Consider the following 18,056-nt stretch of genomic DNA (forward strand, 5'->3'; position numbering starts at 1 on the left):
TCCTGTGGGTGCAGTGTGACTTTTGTTCTTGCCTATACGAGGCATCTCACTGCCCCACTTAAGGAGGCTTATTCCCGTGATACAACCATGTGTTTTATCTGGGGGCTTCACTCTCAGGATGCCTCCTGTTGTCATCTGTTGCCCTCCATGCATTAGGTGTCTGTTTGAATCCATATTTATGAACACCGTCTTTCAAATAGTGAGTTAAAATGTCCATGTTGTCTTTCTTCATCTTTACAGGGTTGAAGGAAAAATAACTGCCTTTCCATATTCTTTCCATTTTAGAGCTACACAGAAGTCTCAGTGCAGCTCTAGGTCAAGTGGTCTTACTGATTATCTAGTTGGCTTTCTGCCTTGATGCATTTATAGGAGCTTTTATTATTGACTTTGGAGTGCCTTGCAAGGTACTCCAAAAACGCATTTTAAAATAGTCTCCAGTGGGCAGTTTACATTTTAACTGCTCCTTTCATTATCTTCCTCAACGCCCTTATATAGTTCCCTTTTCTAGAATTAAATAACCACACGATCGCTTTTGGGCTCCATGTCTCTTTTGGATGTTGAACTTGGCCCTGCTGTTGTCTTTATTATGTTGTGGTTCAGCAAGAGTCCCATGCTCTTTCCCATTCATCACCTTTCTCCTAGCTTTTGTTTTCATGTTACATGGCAACTTGATAAATTAAGGGCCAAATATTTAGTGCCATCCTGGTTTTGTCTTTTTTTTTTTTTCTTTTTAAGAATTCCTTTGAGAATCACTGTCAGTGCGATGAGAGGCAGAGTTGTGTGATACATAAGAATGTGGGTGCTAGAAGAAAGATTGAAAACCAACATTTTCCAAAAGTCTTGTGGTTCCGGATGAATGTGAAGTCTCCTTCCGCCATTAATTAATCTAGGATTTGAGACTGAAGATCTGCCTGTCTCTTGGGTCTTATTTTTGAGGCCACAGTACTTTGCAGACCATTTTTCTCGAAATACAGACTCTGATTTCAGGTTCTTTTGCTTCACTTTCCTGTATCACACTTTCACAAATCCCAGGGCAGGGCCTGCCAGCTCTCCAGGTTTCTCCTCTCTCATCCACACCACTTTCCCTAATGGCAGCCTGATCTTATGCTGAAGGCCATGAGCTCAATGAATTGTGAGATTTCTGGTGGAATTTCTTGGTAGAAAATAGCTCTTCACAAGTCCAATACGAATGTTTCCAAAGCTATAAGTCAGAGAGAACTCCCTAACCCCCCCAATACATATACACCCTTTTTCCATAATATGTTCCCAGTACCCTTGAGACTATATCGGCAGGGCATGCACTGGGTTTGACCTAAAATAGCAATCCTTATGTGGACTAAAAAAAGAAATTTCTGGCCGGGCGCGGTGGCTCAAGCCTGTAATCCCAGCACTTTGGGAGGCCGAGGCGGGTGGATCACGAGGTCAACAGATCGAGACCATCCTGGTCAACATGGTGAAACCCCGTCTCTACTAAAGATACAAAAAATTAGCTGGGCATGGTGGCGCGTGCCTGTAATCCCAGCTACTCAGGAGGCTGAGGCAGGAGAATTGCCTCAACCCAGGAGGCGGAGGTTGCGGTGAGCCGAGATTGCGCCATTGCACTCCAGCCTGGGTAACAAAAGCGAAACTCCGTCTCAAAAAAAAAAAAAAGAAATTTCTTCTTTTCTAATTTTCTTATGTTTTGGTTAAAGAAAGAACCTATGTTTCGTCTTCTACTTCAAAATATGACAAAAGGCAGCAACAACTGCCATGAGAATCAGTTCATAGTGAACTCATCCCATGGTGTGGCAGTCCTATGGAAATGCAGCTAAGTTATAGGGGTGGAAACCAGCACACTTCCAACTGAGAGAGAGAGAACCTAAAGACGGTAAGAAAGCGGAATTGTGTCCTTGGGAAGATCTTCAACACGTGGTGAAATAAAGAGACAACCACGAGGTATATTTCACTTATCAGTTTAAGTAGAATTGAAAAATAATAAATCTCAATACTGGTGATGATGTAAGAAAATAATCACTCATATTCTGCTGGTGAGAGAGTAAGTTGGAGCAATCTGGAGGTAAATTCAGTAATCTATCTCAAGAGCCTTACGTGGAGGTAAATTCAGTAATTTATCTCAAGAGCCTTACAATAGGTATGCTTTTTGACTTAGCCATTCCACCTCCAGAAAGCTATTCTAAGGGAAAAATAGAGATAATGAAGAAGCCAGCTTATTGGTACTTCGTTATAGCATTGATTATAAGAGTAAAAACAGAGTGACCCTAATGACTAAATAATAGGGGACTGGTTAAATGTGTTATAATACACTAGAACGATGTTATAGATGAAAAAGTGCATGGAAGGATATTCATGATGTATACATGAAAAAAATCCCATTAACAAACAGTGTGTACAGTGTTGGCTGATGATAATTCTCAGAAAAGATGGCTAGAAAAACTTGTTGACCAAGAAAAGCTATGTTTATTAGAAATACTTCAACAAAGAAGAACACCTCCTTGACAGAGTCTTAGTAGCACATCAGAAGGGGAGAGTATTTACAGGGTCTTAGGGCCATTTAGGACCAAATGATTATAATGTGGGTCTTGACAGGCAGAAAACTGGTTGGGACTGGGCAAAGTTGATAATGTACAAGCTTTGAATCAACAGGCACAGTAAGGTGAGGTCTTGAACAATTATTGTTGAGCAAGCTGTAGGTCTTGATAAGTAAGCAAACACTTCCTGGAGAAAGTAGCAAGTTATTTTTATCGATTCCTAGTATTGTTTGGCATAGGAAGAAAAATATATTTTGCCCCAGAATCGTATATCATAAGACAGGAAGGTATGTTGGATTCAGTTCTCAATATTAGCTCTTTTTTTTGTTGTTAAAAAAGTATTCATGTTTATATTTATATCTCACTAGAAAAAGTCTGGGAAAATAATTATTTACAAATTAAAGGTGGTTATCTGTGGGCAGAAGGATTACCAGTGTGATTTATTTATTTTTTTTGTTTCTTATCTGTATTTTCAAAATTTTCCCTAATGAATCTATATGCAGAAAAAAAGATGCATTTGTTTAAACCTTAGTTAGCCAATTAATTCTAGGGCTATTGCATCCAGAATTATCCTCACCTCAAAATTCCTAACCTGTTTCTAAATATAACACCTAATCTAGGCGCAATTTTGTGGCTAATTTGGACAACTAAGTTATTAATTCATCAGAACCATGTGATAAAATGAGCTTAGGTAGCTTTTCATTTTTCCAGCCAGACACATCAATGCTGTACACACTGTTTTAGAAGGATTCATTCTTCAGAAGCACCTTGGAAGAATGTTTCACTAACATAGACATCTATTTCTCTCCTTAGCTCTCTATTTTCACTCTATTTTCATAATTATGGTACAGTGGGTGTCAGGGACTAGAAGGAAATGAAGAGTGAAATCCAAGGTGAACCCAGAAGTCTGCAATAATGTCTCATGATCTCTCCAGTCGACCACTAATAAATACTTTTGAGCATCTAATATTTGCTGAGTGCTAGACAAGGTGAGGCACAGCACAAAAATGGAATAACCTACACTCTATCTCTTAAGAGAGCTTAGTTTTTAATTGGGGACAGGGTGGTAACAGTGACTATCACACAGGAAACAATTCTAGACAGACTGAAAATGGTGTGAAACCAAGCACTGCTCCACAGGCGGAATAGTACTGGGTTCTCCACTGGTTTCTATTATGGCATTTGTATTATGCATCTCAGCAGTCTAGACTTCAAGGCCTATATGAATTTGGAGATTCGAGTGTTTGGGGCATTGAGTTATTCTGTTTAAAGGAGGATTACATTGAAACTTGATTTTCTCATTTCCTCATTTGTTAATTAAAAATCTTCCCACATTTTGAGTCTGCTTTACTCTTAGCACAAATAAATGCAGGTTAATGAACCCAGTTGCAGGGCCTCAGGGTCATGTTTATTGCATGTGGATGTAGATTTCAGTGAATCTAGGTAGAAAGATAGGAGATCGATATAATGTAAATTGACTCCAAGTATACTCTGAAATTTACTTTAAAAGAAAAAAATTCAGAGAGACAAATACCTGATGGCCATGTATTTTCTGGTTATCGGCTTCTTTTCATTAAAGAAGACCACAGAGAGACCTTCCAATAGATTGAATATTCCAATTGGTTGAAATGTCATTCCACTTAAAATAATTCTTTTTTTTTTTTTTTTTTGAGACAGAGTCTCATGCTTGTTACCCAAACTGGAGTGCAATGGCACGATCTCGGCTCACCACAACCTCCACCTCCTGGGTTCAAGCAACTCTCCTGCCTCAGCCTCCCGAGTAGCTGGGATTACAGGCGTGCGCCACCATGCCCAGCTAATTTTTCTATTTTTAGTAGAGACAGGGTTTCCCCTTGTTGACCAGGATGGTCTCGATCTCTTGACCTTGTGATCCTCCTACCTCGGCCTCCCAAAGTGCTGGGATTATAGGCGTGAGCCACCGCGCCCAGCCTAAAATAATTCTTTATTGCCAAAAAGTACTCTTCATCAGAGATTGTATAATCTCATAGACAAGGTGCCTTCATAACTCCCTTTAGGAAACTGAGGCCCAGAATGGAGCCTTGCTCAAGGTCACTTAGTAATTTAATGATGGACCTAGGATTTGAATTCTGGTTTCTTTGTTTTCAATCCTGAGCTTCCTACCTATCCAGTCTAATACTCCATACCTTTTTCCACAAGGTAAAACTTACTGGGGACTCTGGGTAGGTGAGCTACTAGACATAGAAATAAAAGCAGCTCAGCTCACAATACCTTTGAGTATAATGAGATGCTCTCATTTCCAATGTCACCTTTTGGAACCTTCTCTAGAACAGGACCTAATCTTCTTCAGTGCCAGGCACAGTCACTGCCATCCTGTGCCCCTTGGTTTCTTCATAGCACTGGTAAGGAAACCAAGACACAGAGAGATGATGTCTCCCATGCTCCCAGCTCTTGGTCAGCCTGGAGAGCAGATGCCCTACATTTATACAGTGGAAGCCTGGGACGCCTCCTGGGTGAACAGTCTGATGATCTAACTGGCCATTAAAAAAAAAAAACAGCCACCACAACCAACTTGGCTAATATACCACTTAGAATGCCTTGGGCCACTCATGGGGAAAAAGAAAACCACCCTCAAACAATCTGGGATGAATTACAGAACAGGAAATCCAGAGTTAGGACAAGTTTCAGGGTTTGTTGATTTAGCAACTCTGTGGTCAAATCAAGGACCCAGGTTCTGTCTCTGTCTCTTGCTGCGTTTTGTAGCACGTTGCCTTTGCCCTGAGGCTGTTACCCTTTCACAGTCCCCAGAGGGCAGCAGCACTTCCAGACTTCATACCCACATCCAGAAGCAGTGACCTATGGAGTCACTTTCTTAAGAACAAGAGGATCTTTCTCAGAAGTTCCTGAGCAAATCTACCATCATAATACCAGGTGGAACTTGGTCAGGAGCCCACTTTGAAACCAACCACAGCCAGCAGGATGGCCCAGACCATTTGTGATTTACCCTTGGAACTGGGAATGAAATTACACTTGCTCCAGTTATCTGAGGGTGGGAGTGTGTGTGTAGGGTCGGGGAGTAGGGAGGAGTGGGGTGGTGGACTCCTGACCCAATCAGAGCTCTGCCTGTGGAAGATGGGAATGGGGATGGTGGACTCCTGACCCAATCAGAGCTCTGCCTGTGGAAGATGGGAGTGGGGATGGTGGCGCGACCACCAGTTGCATCTGCTGCACCTTCCCTGGGCCCCTGGTTGCCCCTCCCATCAGGACCTACCCCTGGGTCTGCTGTTTTATCTCTTCCAAGGTAATGAAGAGCTGTTATGGCAAAGTCTAGAGGACCAGGAGACAGCTGAGAACTTTGCACCCTTTAGCAATGTGAATGCTCATAGATGTCATGTTAGCTTTAGGTAAAGCTTACTGAGGACTCTGGACACCTGAATCCAGAGTCAGTATGTGGTGCTGAGAGTAAAGATTTCAGCTCAGGAATGCTGACAAGGCTACACAAGCCACTGAGAACCAGCAGAGAGCTTCAGGCACAAGAAAAACGATATTTTAAGAAATTCTTTAAATCATACCTGGACTGTCACTGTTGATCTACTGCCATGGATGACAATGCAGATGGGAAATATAAAACACTGAAAGGGCATCAGTATAATTATTTACCTCACCCAAGTATTATGAAATAATGTTCATTTAGACTTGCAAAAAAAATTTTGTTTTTAGGATGGCTGGTTCACAAACTCTGTGCTTTTCCTTTTCTTCTTCCACTTTTCATTTGCTTTTTATATTTTTTTTGAGAGGGAGTCTTGCTCTGTTGCCCAGGCTGGGGCCATCTCGGCTCACTGCAACCTCCGCCTCTTAGGTACAAGCAATTCTCCTTCGTTTGCCTCCCAAGTAACTGAGATTATAGTCAGATCACTTGAGGTCAGGAGTTCGAGACCAGCCTGGCCAACGTGGTGAAACCCCCATCTCTAGTAAAATACAAAAATTATCCAGGCATGCTTTTGGTTTTTAAAAAGAATAAACATTTTCTTTTATAATTGTAAAATAACCTCTATTTAGAAAAAAAGGTACTTCATACCTGTCAACTAAAACAGCATAGGAAATCCCCACCTCAAATAAGAAGTTAGGTGACCACTTTCATAATATTTGAAAATAAACCAACTTTATTTGAATCAGTCAATATCAATCAAGACTGGAACACAAATTTTTAATTAGTTCAGATTCATGAGGAAAACACTCAGCTGTATCTTCATTCAAAGGCATTTTACATTTATTAAGGCTTGAAAGCAAGTCCTGTTATTTCATCACCACAGTTAAAGGTCTCGAGAAAATCAAGTAACCATCATTTGGAGTGTCTTTGTAAGATGAAACGCTTACTCTTTTATAAAAGCTAAGCATCTTTTGTTAAACTAGTTAACTCCCCAGCTTATAAGATGGGACAACCAACAAGGTGGCCAGGGAAGTAAGACAAATTCAAACATCAGCTGGTTATTTCATATTTTAAATATATGTATAGGTGATATTATGAAATCTCTAACTCTACGTAAAATGCTTTAGATGACTGGATCCTTGAAAGTATATTTTACCAAAAACCAGATTGCTTCTATAGAAACACAGAATAGCCCAAACCTTATATCGAGGCAGTGTATTTTATATATTTTTGGTTGCAAGGAGGGAATCGGATCTATTTCTTTAAATAACGTTAAATGAAATTATACACACTTCGGATCATACATAATTATGAGTTGCAAGTATCCTGACACTAAGCTGGGAGAAGCATACTGACAAAGGAGAAGAATGTATTTTGACGAGGAGGAGGGTACTTGTTGCTTGATTTGAATGATAAAGAGCAATGGAAAGAAGACAATGGGGCTGTATGGAGCAGGTCCTGTTCACTTAAGTTCTCCTAACATCAGAATCAGGGTGCTTCCTATGCACACATCTTTCTCTGATGCTTTCTTAAGATTCTCTTTAATGTCATATGAAAATATTAAGAAAGTGATCTCTTGGGAATCATTGAACTTAGTTTTAACCACGAGTTAACATTTCCTGTTTCCAAGGAGGCTGACAACAGCATCTTGATTGATTGTGCAGTTGAGATGGCCCCTGGCCAGGTGGAAATTGAGATGAGTCACTGAAGTACCTACTGGATACCCACCTGCTGCTTCTACTGATCGTTTAATTTTAGACATAGACTCACAGTGATGCTAAACTCTTTACTAGATAGCCCCCTGCCACCTTCCTGCCTCTGCCTCCCTCTTAGTTCTATTTGTCCAGGCCTTGCTAATTTCTGGGATTCTCATATGGCCAAGATCTATTCCAGGCATGATCCATCTTATGACAGGTCTAAGACGCTTGGTAGTGTCTGTCTGTGGAGTGGCCATGGGGCACAGAACGGAGAAAGGCTTCTGTTGTTTGATTTGATAAGGGCCTGAAAAGGCAGCCTGGGAAACCTCACTCTTGGTGTGGCCTTTTTGGGTAAGAAGACTTTGCTGGCCCCACCAGCATGAGAAGAGAATGCTGAGGACAGAATCATATCCCAAATAAAACTAATTTGGGATCGTGTGGGCAAATAAGCTGATGGACTGTGTTTCTGACATTTCAGCTCATTTGCTTGGTTCCAGGTCACTCTACCCCTTGTTTAAAAGACTGTAGTCATGCTCACGTGTGTAACTCTGAATTTATCAAGCATTTGACTTTCTTCATCAGGAGTTGAAGAAACTATGCTCTAGATCCATCATGATTTTACTTATCCAGTTTACTTTTTATAGTTATTAAAATCTTACTCAATACCTTCTCTCTGGGCCGACCTCAGACACAGGCAGTGCTGAGTAGACTGTGAATTCAACGCTGTCATTCTGAGTCTGACTCTTGCTTCTGCCTTCGCCTCCCACTACCCTGTTCCCCCCACCCCCAAGAGTGCTGTGCAACTCAAAGAAGATAAATAAATACAAAATAAAATAAGATCTCAACACAAATGCATCCCCTTTCTGTGCCACCAAAATTCTTTCTGAGCGATTCGTATTCATTCAGGACAAGGAATGAATACGAATGAGTTCCACTACACAGCTCTAGGGTAGGACAAGGAAACCTCCTACCTTATAGCTGTGTAATGTGGGGTCCCAACTGCAGACCCTCAGGTGCTCCCTGAGTTGTTCGTGGGACACCTAAGGACCCCACCACACTGTTGCTGAGACATGACGTGCTGCCCAGATGATAAGAAGTCCAGATGGGCTGAAGCATCTAGAGAACGATCTCTTTTGAAAAAATAAAATTGAAAAGTAATATTAATATTAGTTACTTTAATATACTATAATAAATCTGGTCATAAGACACCATAACTCTTAGTCCAAGGTAACTTGCCTTATATGATAATCCAGTACTGAAATATAAGGATATTACTGAATTAAGTACCCAGAAGCACCTTCCTTCTGTAACTCCTCCCTCTCTTTCAAATGGCTATAATTGATCATATAATACCCTACCTTGGTGCCTTCATATATTTATCTCTGTAAAACTAACTCAACCACATAAGGGACATCTAGAAACAGCAATATTGATTTGGTTTGGCTTGTTTGTTTTTAAGGACTTGCCAGTTGCTGAATTCTGAATATCTAATCTGAGTCCTTGGAATTCTGCAGACTTCTCTGGGGTGGAGCCGCCTCACCGGAGGCTTGGTTCTGTTTTCTCTGTGGCAATTGGCTACGATTAACAGATGTGTTTCCAGAACAGCCCAACTGTGGATCTCAGGGAAGTAAACTGCCTCTTAGGTCATTTTGCCTGTGCTGTAAGTTTGGGGAAGGGTTTCTGAGTACAACAGGATTTCACACTAATTAAAAGGCCTTGGGGATCATTCCAGCCCTCATCCCCCAGGAGGCCAGTTTGGGGCTTTTCCCTACAGTAAAAGGGGCTGTTTCCTCACCAGTTCTCCTTGTTAAACATCTCCAGGGGCAAAGTTTCCAGGGAGACCTGCAAAGGTTCCTTTACAGGGGGAAATGAATCAACTCATTCTGCCCTTTCAAAGCTTTCTCAGGCTTATAAAGTGTCCTACTGAGAAAGTTCCTCTTCCTCAATGGGCTCTGGGAGACCTCCTGCTTCCTCTCCTCTGATTTGATCAATGGGTCACTTTTTTTCTCCAGAGATCCCTGGAGACAGGTAGGTCCGGGGATTGCTTGGGTTAGAATTTGTTGATGTTTTAATGGAAAGGACCCGTGCTGTCCTGCCCTCTTTGAGAAATGAGCCAAGTCCAGGGGCTTTCCTGCACTTGGGAGCCTCACCCTTTCCCAGCGAACGCTATAGTAGGGGGGTTGTTGAGGGTAAGGACCTGTGGCAAATGGATTTTCTCACCGGGTGTTCCCTGGGAGAGGTAGTTGATGAGTGCATTTTTCTTGGTTTCCTCTGCACAGGTCCCCAAGCTTGGGCCGAGTAAGCTTTTTAGGAGGTGAAACTCAAGGAGAATGACAAAACAGTAAAACATTAGCTTAAAAATTGTTCTTTTTTTTTTTTTCTCTTAATCTGGCAGTTGAATCTGATTGTAGAAAAATTAACCCAGATGGGTCTATATTTTTCTTCAAGTTCAAACCACATGGTTTCCTAGTCAGAAAGGCTCATAGACTTTCTTCCTAAGGTGGTCCATGATCAGGCCACCTCCTAAATGTGGCTCTCACCCTTTAGAGGCTGCAGATGAATCAGGCAGGAGCGGCTGCTGGAGAGCACCCAGCCAACAGACCTGCATTCCAGAAGCAGCTGGGAGAAACCGGGAAGACATTTTTGGCCCATTCTTGGGTTTTTACTGTAAGGTTAGCAGTTACATGACACCACCAGTCCAAGACTTAGATCATGAGAGAAAGCCTTTTAAGAAGTTTACCAGGGAACATCGAGCCTCATACAGAAGAACTCCTTTGTCTTCACCCATCCCTCCTCCTCCCACTCCCATCCACTTTCTCATAGATCAGAAACCACTCATTGGTAAGCACAGTCAAATCCAGGCATGTAATCAGCACTGAAACAACTGCTCCTAACTAAGCAAGCAAACCCCATGGCTGGTAGACCCCGTGGGCCTTTTGGCATCAACACTGCTCCCCTCCTCTCCCATCCCCAATCACTGCAGTTTAGAATTGCATGCCAATTTCCTTTCCTGGCAGGGCCTGGACAGCATGGAAGGCAGGGACAGCATGCGCCAGGTGCCTAGTAGCAGCAGAGCACTCCTGGCACTGCAGCAAACTGAGAGTGTGTCTCAAATGACTTTCCAATCTGTCCCTTAGTGCCCAATAACAGGAGTGTGAGAGTAGTGAGACTGAAGCTGCGTTTGCCAGACACCCAAGTCCATAGCCAGCTTGGTCCTCCTCCATTCACCCCCTGTGAATGGAGGGTCTCCCCTAATGGGGCAATGGATCTCTTTCTAAGAAGGATGAAGATGGTATTTGCCTTGGTCTTGTAGGCACAGATGGAGAGGAGGGTAGAAAAGCATCTGGTGTTGCATGTTCCTAAAGCATCTGAGAAGGTATTTTGATATTGGCAGAAGGAGCCAGTGGCGATCCCATATGTGGGCTCTCCAACACTGACTGACCCCAAACATGCTGAGCCCAGATCAGGCTGGAAGGCCAAGAGGCAGATTGTGTCTATCATTTCAGCTAGATTCCTATGTGAGGAGGCCAGCGATGGTGCCGACCTTTGTGAGAGAGAGCAGGCTGGAGTTTCCACCATGCCAGCAAGATGAGGCTTGATTACAAACAGTGCATCCCAAGGCAGTGAGGAAGAGGGTGTGAAGCTGGAGTCTTAGGGGAGTGGTTGAGTCCTTCTGCAGCGGGGACAGGGGACAATGGCTGTGCTCAGGACCGGCTGAGGCGTTTGGCGACGTCGGCGTAGGCCAGCTCAATCTCACTGTCAGCTGCACAGGTGTTGGTGAACTCGTCCCGGGCATAGGCATTCTTGAGGTACCGCCACAGGCCTGTCATCTCAGCCGGGATATCATAGTTGCGGTATTTCTTGGCCACAATCTAAAACAGAGATGGCAGGACAGAGATGGTGTGAAGGCAGGAAACAAATCATTAGAAAGTGTTAGTGGCCATCCCAGTGTGTGTGTGCGGCAACCTCCAGGCATCACCACGGCCCATCAGCGGTATGTTTAAAATGCAAGGTGGCAGTGCTGTCTTTGTTTTGTTTTAATTTAATTGCTTAAGTAAGTATAATTTGCCCTTTGACCTAGTGTTTCAAATTCTAGGAATTTTTCCTTAAGAAATGATCATGGACGGAAACAAAGATTTAGTTACACGATATGATCCCAGAACTATCTTGAATAACAAAAACGGTGCACAGCACCAGTGTCCAATAATACTTACATTAATGAATATGTACATTATCTTACACAAATACAATGGCATAGTGGAGGGACATTAAAAATGATGCTGCTGAGAAAATCCAGTGATCTGGAAAACTCTTCCAGAAAGACTGTTACACTTAAAGCGCAAGAATAATGCATTTGGAGAAATAGGTACGAGGACTAGATGTCTAGATACCTATAGATTACCAGTGGTTATGTCTACTGATAGAATTAGCAACAGTTTTCTTCTTTTCTTCTTTCTCTTATCCACTTTGTTTTACATGGCGTCCTTATTCACAGAAGGGAGAAAAACATTGAAAGCAAGTTAGATATTGGAATGTATATGTAGGTTCAGACTATGACATAAGAGTAAGTAAACACTGATTCTGTTCTCTCCCTGGTTTGTCACACTCAGGGGGGATGTGGATCAGGAGAGTTTTGGAGAATCGGTATTTGTGCTGAGAGAAACAGGAGCATAGTGATCTCAACTGACTGGATTTGCAATCATGAATCCACTTAGCAGCTGTGTGACGTTGGAAGGTTACTTAACCTCTCTGAGCTCCCATTTCTTTATCTCTAAAATGGAGGTAATAATAAAACCTACTTTGGAGTACTAATTAGTTAATATGCATCAGATGCTTACTGGCACACAGTAAATACTCAATAAACATCAACTACTATTATAATTCACTGAGACCTAGCTTATGCCCATTTGCATGCATTTTCTTAATGAGTGGGAGCAAGGTGGTTTCTTTAATGAAGTCTCTCTAGCTGGGGCAGCTTCAAGGACATGTGACCTGTGCAGTCTCACCTTGCACTCAGAAGAGCCCTGCTCTTGGTTTAATGCTCTGGAGTCAATGTGTAGGAATTCTTAATTTTTAAACAGGAGCTCCCTGTTTTCACTGTGCATTACATTGGCTGGTCCTCCTCTAACCTTCCAGGCTAGGCTAGGTTAGCAGGAACAAGAGAGTAGTATCACTGCTGACTCCCCTCCCTCCCTCTCTTCCTTCCTCCTTTTTTCTTTCCTTTCTTTCTTCCTCCCTCCCTCCTTCTGTCCTTTCTTCCCTTTCTTCCCTTCCTTTCTCTCTCTCTCTCTCTGTCTCTATTTCTCTCTCTCTCCTTCTCCTCCTTCCTTCCCTCTTTTTTTTAGGGGATACATGGGGATACATGTGCAGGCGCATTACCTGGGTATATTGCATGATGCTGAGGTTTGGGGTATGATTGATTCTGTCACCCAAGTAACGAGCATAGTTTTTCTACATTTTCCCCCTCCATCCCTCCCCGCAAGTAGTCCCCAGTATCTACTGTTGCCATCTTTATGTCCATGAGTACTTATTGTTAGCTCCCACTTATAAGTGAGGACATGTAGTTTCATGTTTTCTGCTCTTGCATTAATTTGCTTAGGATAATGGCCTCCAGCTGCATCCATGTTGCTGCAAAGGACATGATATTGTTTTTTATATGGCTGTGTAGTATTCCGTGGTATATATGTACCACGGTTTGTTTATTCATTCCACTGTTGATGGGCACCCAGGTGGATTTCATGTCTTTGTTATTGTGAATAGTGCTGTGAAAAAAATATGAATGCAATTTTTTTTTTTTAGTAAAATAATTTACTTTCTTTTGGATATATAACCAGTAATGGGATTGCTGGGTGGAATGATAGTTGTGTTTTAAGTTCTTTGAGAAGTCTCCAAACTGCTTTCCACAGTGACTAGACTAATTTACATTCCCACCAACATTGTATAAGTGTTCCCTTTTCTCCACAGACTTACCAACATCTGTTTTTTGACTTTTTAACAATACCCTTCCTGACTGGTGTGAGGGGGTGTCTCATTGTGCCTTTGATTTGCATTTCTCTGGTGAGTGGTGATACTAAGCATTTTCTTTAGTGTTTATTGGCCACTTATTATGTCTTTTTTGGAGAAGTGTCTGTTCATGACTTTGCCCATTTTTTAACGGGATTATTTGGTTTTTGCTTATTTAATTGTTAAAGATCCTTATAGATTCTGGATATTAGAACTTTGACAGGTGCATAGTTTGCAAATATTTCCTCCCATTCTGTAGGTTGATTGTATACTCTGTTGATAGTTTCTATATGCAGAAGCTCTTTAATTTAATTAGGCCCCACTTGTCAATTTTTAGTTTTGCTACAATTGCTTTTGATGACTTCATCATACATTATTTCCCAAGACCAATGTAAAGAACGTTTCCTAGGTGTTCTTCTAGAATTTTTACAAGTTGAGGTAAATCTTTAATGCATATTGAGTTAATTTTTGTATATAATGAAAGATAGGGCAGTTTCATTCTTCTGCATATGGATAGTTAGCTATTCCAAAACCATTTATTGAATAGGGAGTCCTTTCCCTATTGCTTATTTTTGTCAACTTTGTAGAAGAGCAGATGGCTGTAGGTGTATGGCTTTGTTTCTGGGCTCTTTGTTCTGTTCCTTTGGTGTATGTCTCTGTTTTTGTACCAGTACCATGTTTGGTTACTGTAGCCTTTTAGTACAGTTTGAGGTCAAGTAATGTCATACTTCCAGCTTTGTTCTTCTTGCTTAGGGTTGCTTTGGGTTTTCAGGCTAATTTCTGGTTTCATATGAATTTTTAGAATAGATTGTTTTCTAGTTATGTGAGAAATGACATCGGTAGCTTGATAGGAATAGCATTGAATCTGCATATCGCTTTGGACAGTATGGCCATTTTACCAATATGAATTCTTCCAATATATGAACAGGAAATGTTTTTCCATTTGTTTGTGTCAGCTGTGATTTCCTTCAGCAGTGTTTTATAGCGCTTCTTGTAGAGCTTTTTTACCTTCTTGGTTAGATGTAGTCCTAGGTATTTTATTTTATTTCATTTTTGCAGCTATTGTAAATGGGATTATGTTCCTGATTTGGCTCCCAACTTTAATGTTTTTTGGCACACAGAAATGCTACTGATTTTTGCACATTGACTTTTTGTACTGAGACTTTACTGAAGTTGTTTATCAATTCCAGAAGCCTTTTGGTGAAGTCTTTGGGGTTTCTAGGAATGGAATCATATCATCAGTAAAGAGAGAGAATTTGACTTCTTCTTTTCCTATTTATATGCCTTTTATTTCTTTCTCTTGCCTGATTGCTCTGGCAAGGACTTCCACTACTACGTTGAACAGGATGGGTGAGAGTGGGCATCCTTGTCTTTTTCCAGTTTTCAAGGGGAATGATCCCAGTTTTTGCCCATTCAGTATGATGTTGGTTGCAGATTTGTCATAGATGGATGGGTCTTATTATTTTGAGGGGTGTTCTTTCAATGCCTAAATTCTTTCTTCTTTTTTTTTTTTGTGAGACTGGTCTCAAACTCCTGACCTCAAGTAATCCTTCTTCCTCAGCCTCCCAAAATGCTGGGATTACAGGCATCAGCCACCATGCTCAGCCTCCCCAAGTATTTTTAATGAGCAACTAAGGCTGAGAACTATGACCTTGAAACAAATGATAATCTAAAGTTGGTTTGGGATGATAATTATTTTTGTTAGGCTGGCTCTAACTAATAGAATTATGTTCTGAACTAAATGTATTAGTTAAGGTTCCCCAGGGAAAAAGAACTCATTGTATTATATATATATCACAATAATGTCATCATAATGTAATATATGTACATCTACTAAATATAATTTATATTATATTTAATATAAACATTCTGCCAGCATTTCTATTGTGCTCCTAGGAACTTCATATAATAATAATTTAATAATACCAAAGACAAATGATAACCTAAAGTTGGTTTGGGATGGTAATTATTATTTTTTTTTTTGAAAGAGAAAAAAGAAAGGAAGAAAAAGAAAAGAAGAAAGAAAAAAGAGAGACAGAAAGAAAAAAAAAAGAATGAAAGAGAGAAAAAAAGAGGAAGAGAAAGAGGGAGAGAGAACAGGAATCTTGCTCTATTGCCCAGGCTAGAATGCAGTCTAAAAATGGGTATTAAAAACCTCTTTTATGCTAATAAATGTGCTTAACAATGGAGACAGGAAGGAATAAGGGAGGAAAATAACAAACAAGCAGCCAACCAATATTTCATTTAAACCTGTGAAATGCTATGCAATTGCTGAGGAGTGATTTACTTCTAATTATGTAGTTACTTTTAGAGTAGGTGTGATGTGATATTGAGAAAAATGTATGTTTTGTGGATTTGGGGTGGAGAGTTCTGTAAATGTTTATTAAGTTTACTTGTTCCAGGTCTGAGTTCAAGTCCTAGATTTCCTTGTTAATTTTCTATCTCGTTGATTTAATATTGACAATGTAGTGTTAAAGTCTCCCACCATTATTGTGTGGGAGTCTAAGTCTCTTTGTAAGTCATTAAGAACTTGTCTTATGTATCTGGGTGCTCCTGTATTGGGTATGTATATATTTAGGATTGTTAGCTTTTCTTGTTGAATTGATCCTTTTTCCATTATGTAATGTCCTTCTTTGTCTCTTTTGGTCTTTGTTGCTTTAAAATCTATTTTATCGGAGATGAGAATTGCAACTCTACTTGTTTTTTTTTTTTTTTCTCTCCATTTGGTTGGTAAATCTTCCTCCATCCTTTTGTCTTGAGTCTTTGTGAATCCTTGCATGTGAGATGGGTCTGGTTACAACACACCGATGGGTTTTGGCTTTTTATCCAATTTGCCTGTCTGTGTCTTTTGATTGGGGCATTTAGTCCATTTAAATTTAGGATTGATATTGATATATGTGAGTTTGATACTGCCATTTAATGTTAGCTGGCTGTTTTGCCCATTAGTTGATGTAGATTCTTCATTATGGTGATGCTCTTAACCTTTTGGTATGTTTTTGGAATGGCTGATACTGGTTGCTCCTCTCTATATGTAATGCTTCTTTCAGAAGCTCTTGTAAAGCAGGCCTGGTGGTGATGAAATTTCTGAGTACTTGCTTGTTCACAAAAGTTTTATTTCTCCTTCGCTTATGAAGCTTAGTTTGGCTGGATATAACATTCTGGGTTGAAAGTTCTTCTCTTTAAGGATGTTGAATATTGGCCCCCACCCTCTTCTGGCTTGTAAAGTTTCTGCTGAGAGATCTGCTGTGAGTCTGATAGGCTTCCCTTTCTGGGTAACCTGACCTTTTTCTCTGGCTGCCCTTAGTAATTTCTCCTTCATTTCAACCCTGGTGAATCTAACAATTATGTGCCTTGAGGTTGCTCTTCTTGAGGAATATCTTTGTGTTGTTCTCTCAAACAAGCAAGTACTCAGAGATTTCATCACCACCAGACCTGCTTTACAAGAGCTTCTGAAAGAAGCATTACATATAGACAGGAGCAACCAGTATCAGCCATTCCAAAAACATACCAAAAGGTTAAGAGCATCACCATAATGAAGAATCTACATCAACTAATGGGCAAAACAGCCAGCTTCTGTGAGATCAGTATTACCTGGAGTTGAGTATTGTCCTGCCTTGCTAGGCTGGGAAAGTTTTCCTGGATAATATCCTGAAGAATATTTTCCAGCTTGGATTCATTCTCTTCGTCATACTCAGGTACACTTAGCAAACATAGATTAAGTCTTTTCACTTAGTCCCATATTTCTTGGAGACTTTGCTCATTCTTTTTTACCCTTTTTTCTCTAAACTTGTCTTCTCGTTTTATTTCATTAAGTTGGTCTTCGACCTCTGATATCCTTTCTTCTGCTTGATCAATTCAACAGTTAACACATGTGCATACTTCGCTAAGTTCTCGTATTGTGTTTTTCAGCTCCATTAATTCACTTATATTCCTCTCTAAATTGTCTATTCTCGTTAGCATTTCATCAAACCTTTTTTCAATGTTCTTAGTTTCTTTGCATTGGGTTAGAACATGTTCTTTTAGCTCACAGAAGTATCTTATTATCCACCTTCTGAAGCCTGATTCTGTCAATTCATCACACTCATTCACCATCAGGCCTTGTTCCATTGCTGATGAGGAGCTGTGATCCCCTGTAGGAGGAGAGACATTCTGATTTCAGGTGTTTTCAGCTTTTTTGCACTGGTTTCTTCCCATCTTTGTGGATTTACCCACCTGTTGTCTTTGTGATTGCTGACTTTCAGATTGGATCTCTGAGTGGACATCCAGCTTGTTGGTGATGATGTTTTTTTCTGTTTCATAGTTTTCCTTCAGCGGACGCTCTCAATGCCTAATTCTTGAAGGTTTTTGTCATGAAGGGATGTTACAATTTATCAAAAGTGTTTTCTTCATCTATTGATATGATCATATGGTTTTGTTTTT

At 40.7% G+C, this 18,056-nt stretch overlaps 1 protein-coding gene across 2 annotated transcripts in view; it reads right to left on the reverse strand.

Annotated features, from left to right (window-relative positions):
• Positions 1–6,647: 6,647 nt before the first annotated feature.
• Positions 6,648–18,056, reverse strand: part of CLIC5 (chloride intracellular channel 5) — a 181,809-nt gene continuing 170,400 nt past the window's right edge. For both annotated transcript variants that reach the window (XM_054254055.2, XM_008994525.5), the window contains exon 6: positions 6,648–11,506. In XM_054254055.2, coding sequence (XP_054110030.2) covers positions 11,339–11,506 — 168 coding nt within the window. In that variant the 3' untranslated portion in view covers positions 6,648–11,338. The remainder of the gene's footprint in view (positions 11,507–18,056) is intronic.

Source organism: Callithrix jacchus, chromosome 4, assembly GCF_049354715.1.
Source record: "Callithrix jacchus isolate 240 chromosome 4, calJac240_pri, whole genome shotgun sequence".
NCBI lineage: Eukaryota > Metazoa > Chordata > Mammalia > Primates > Cebidae > Callithrix > Callithrix jacchus.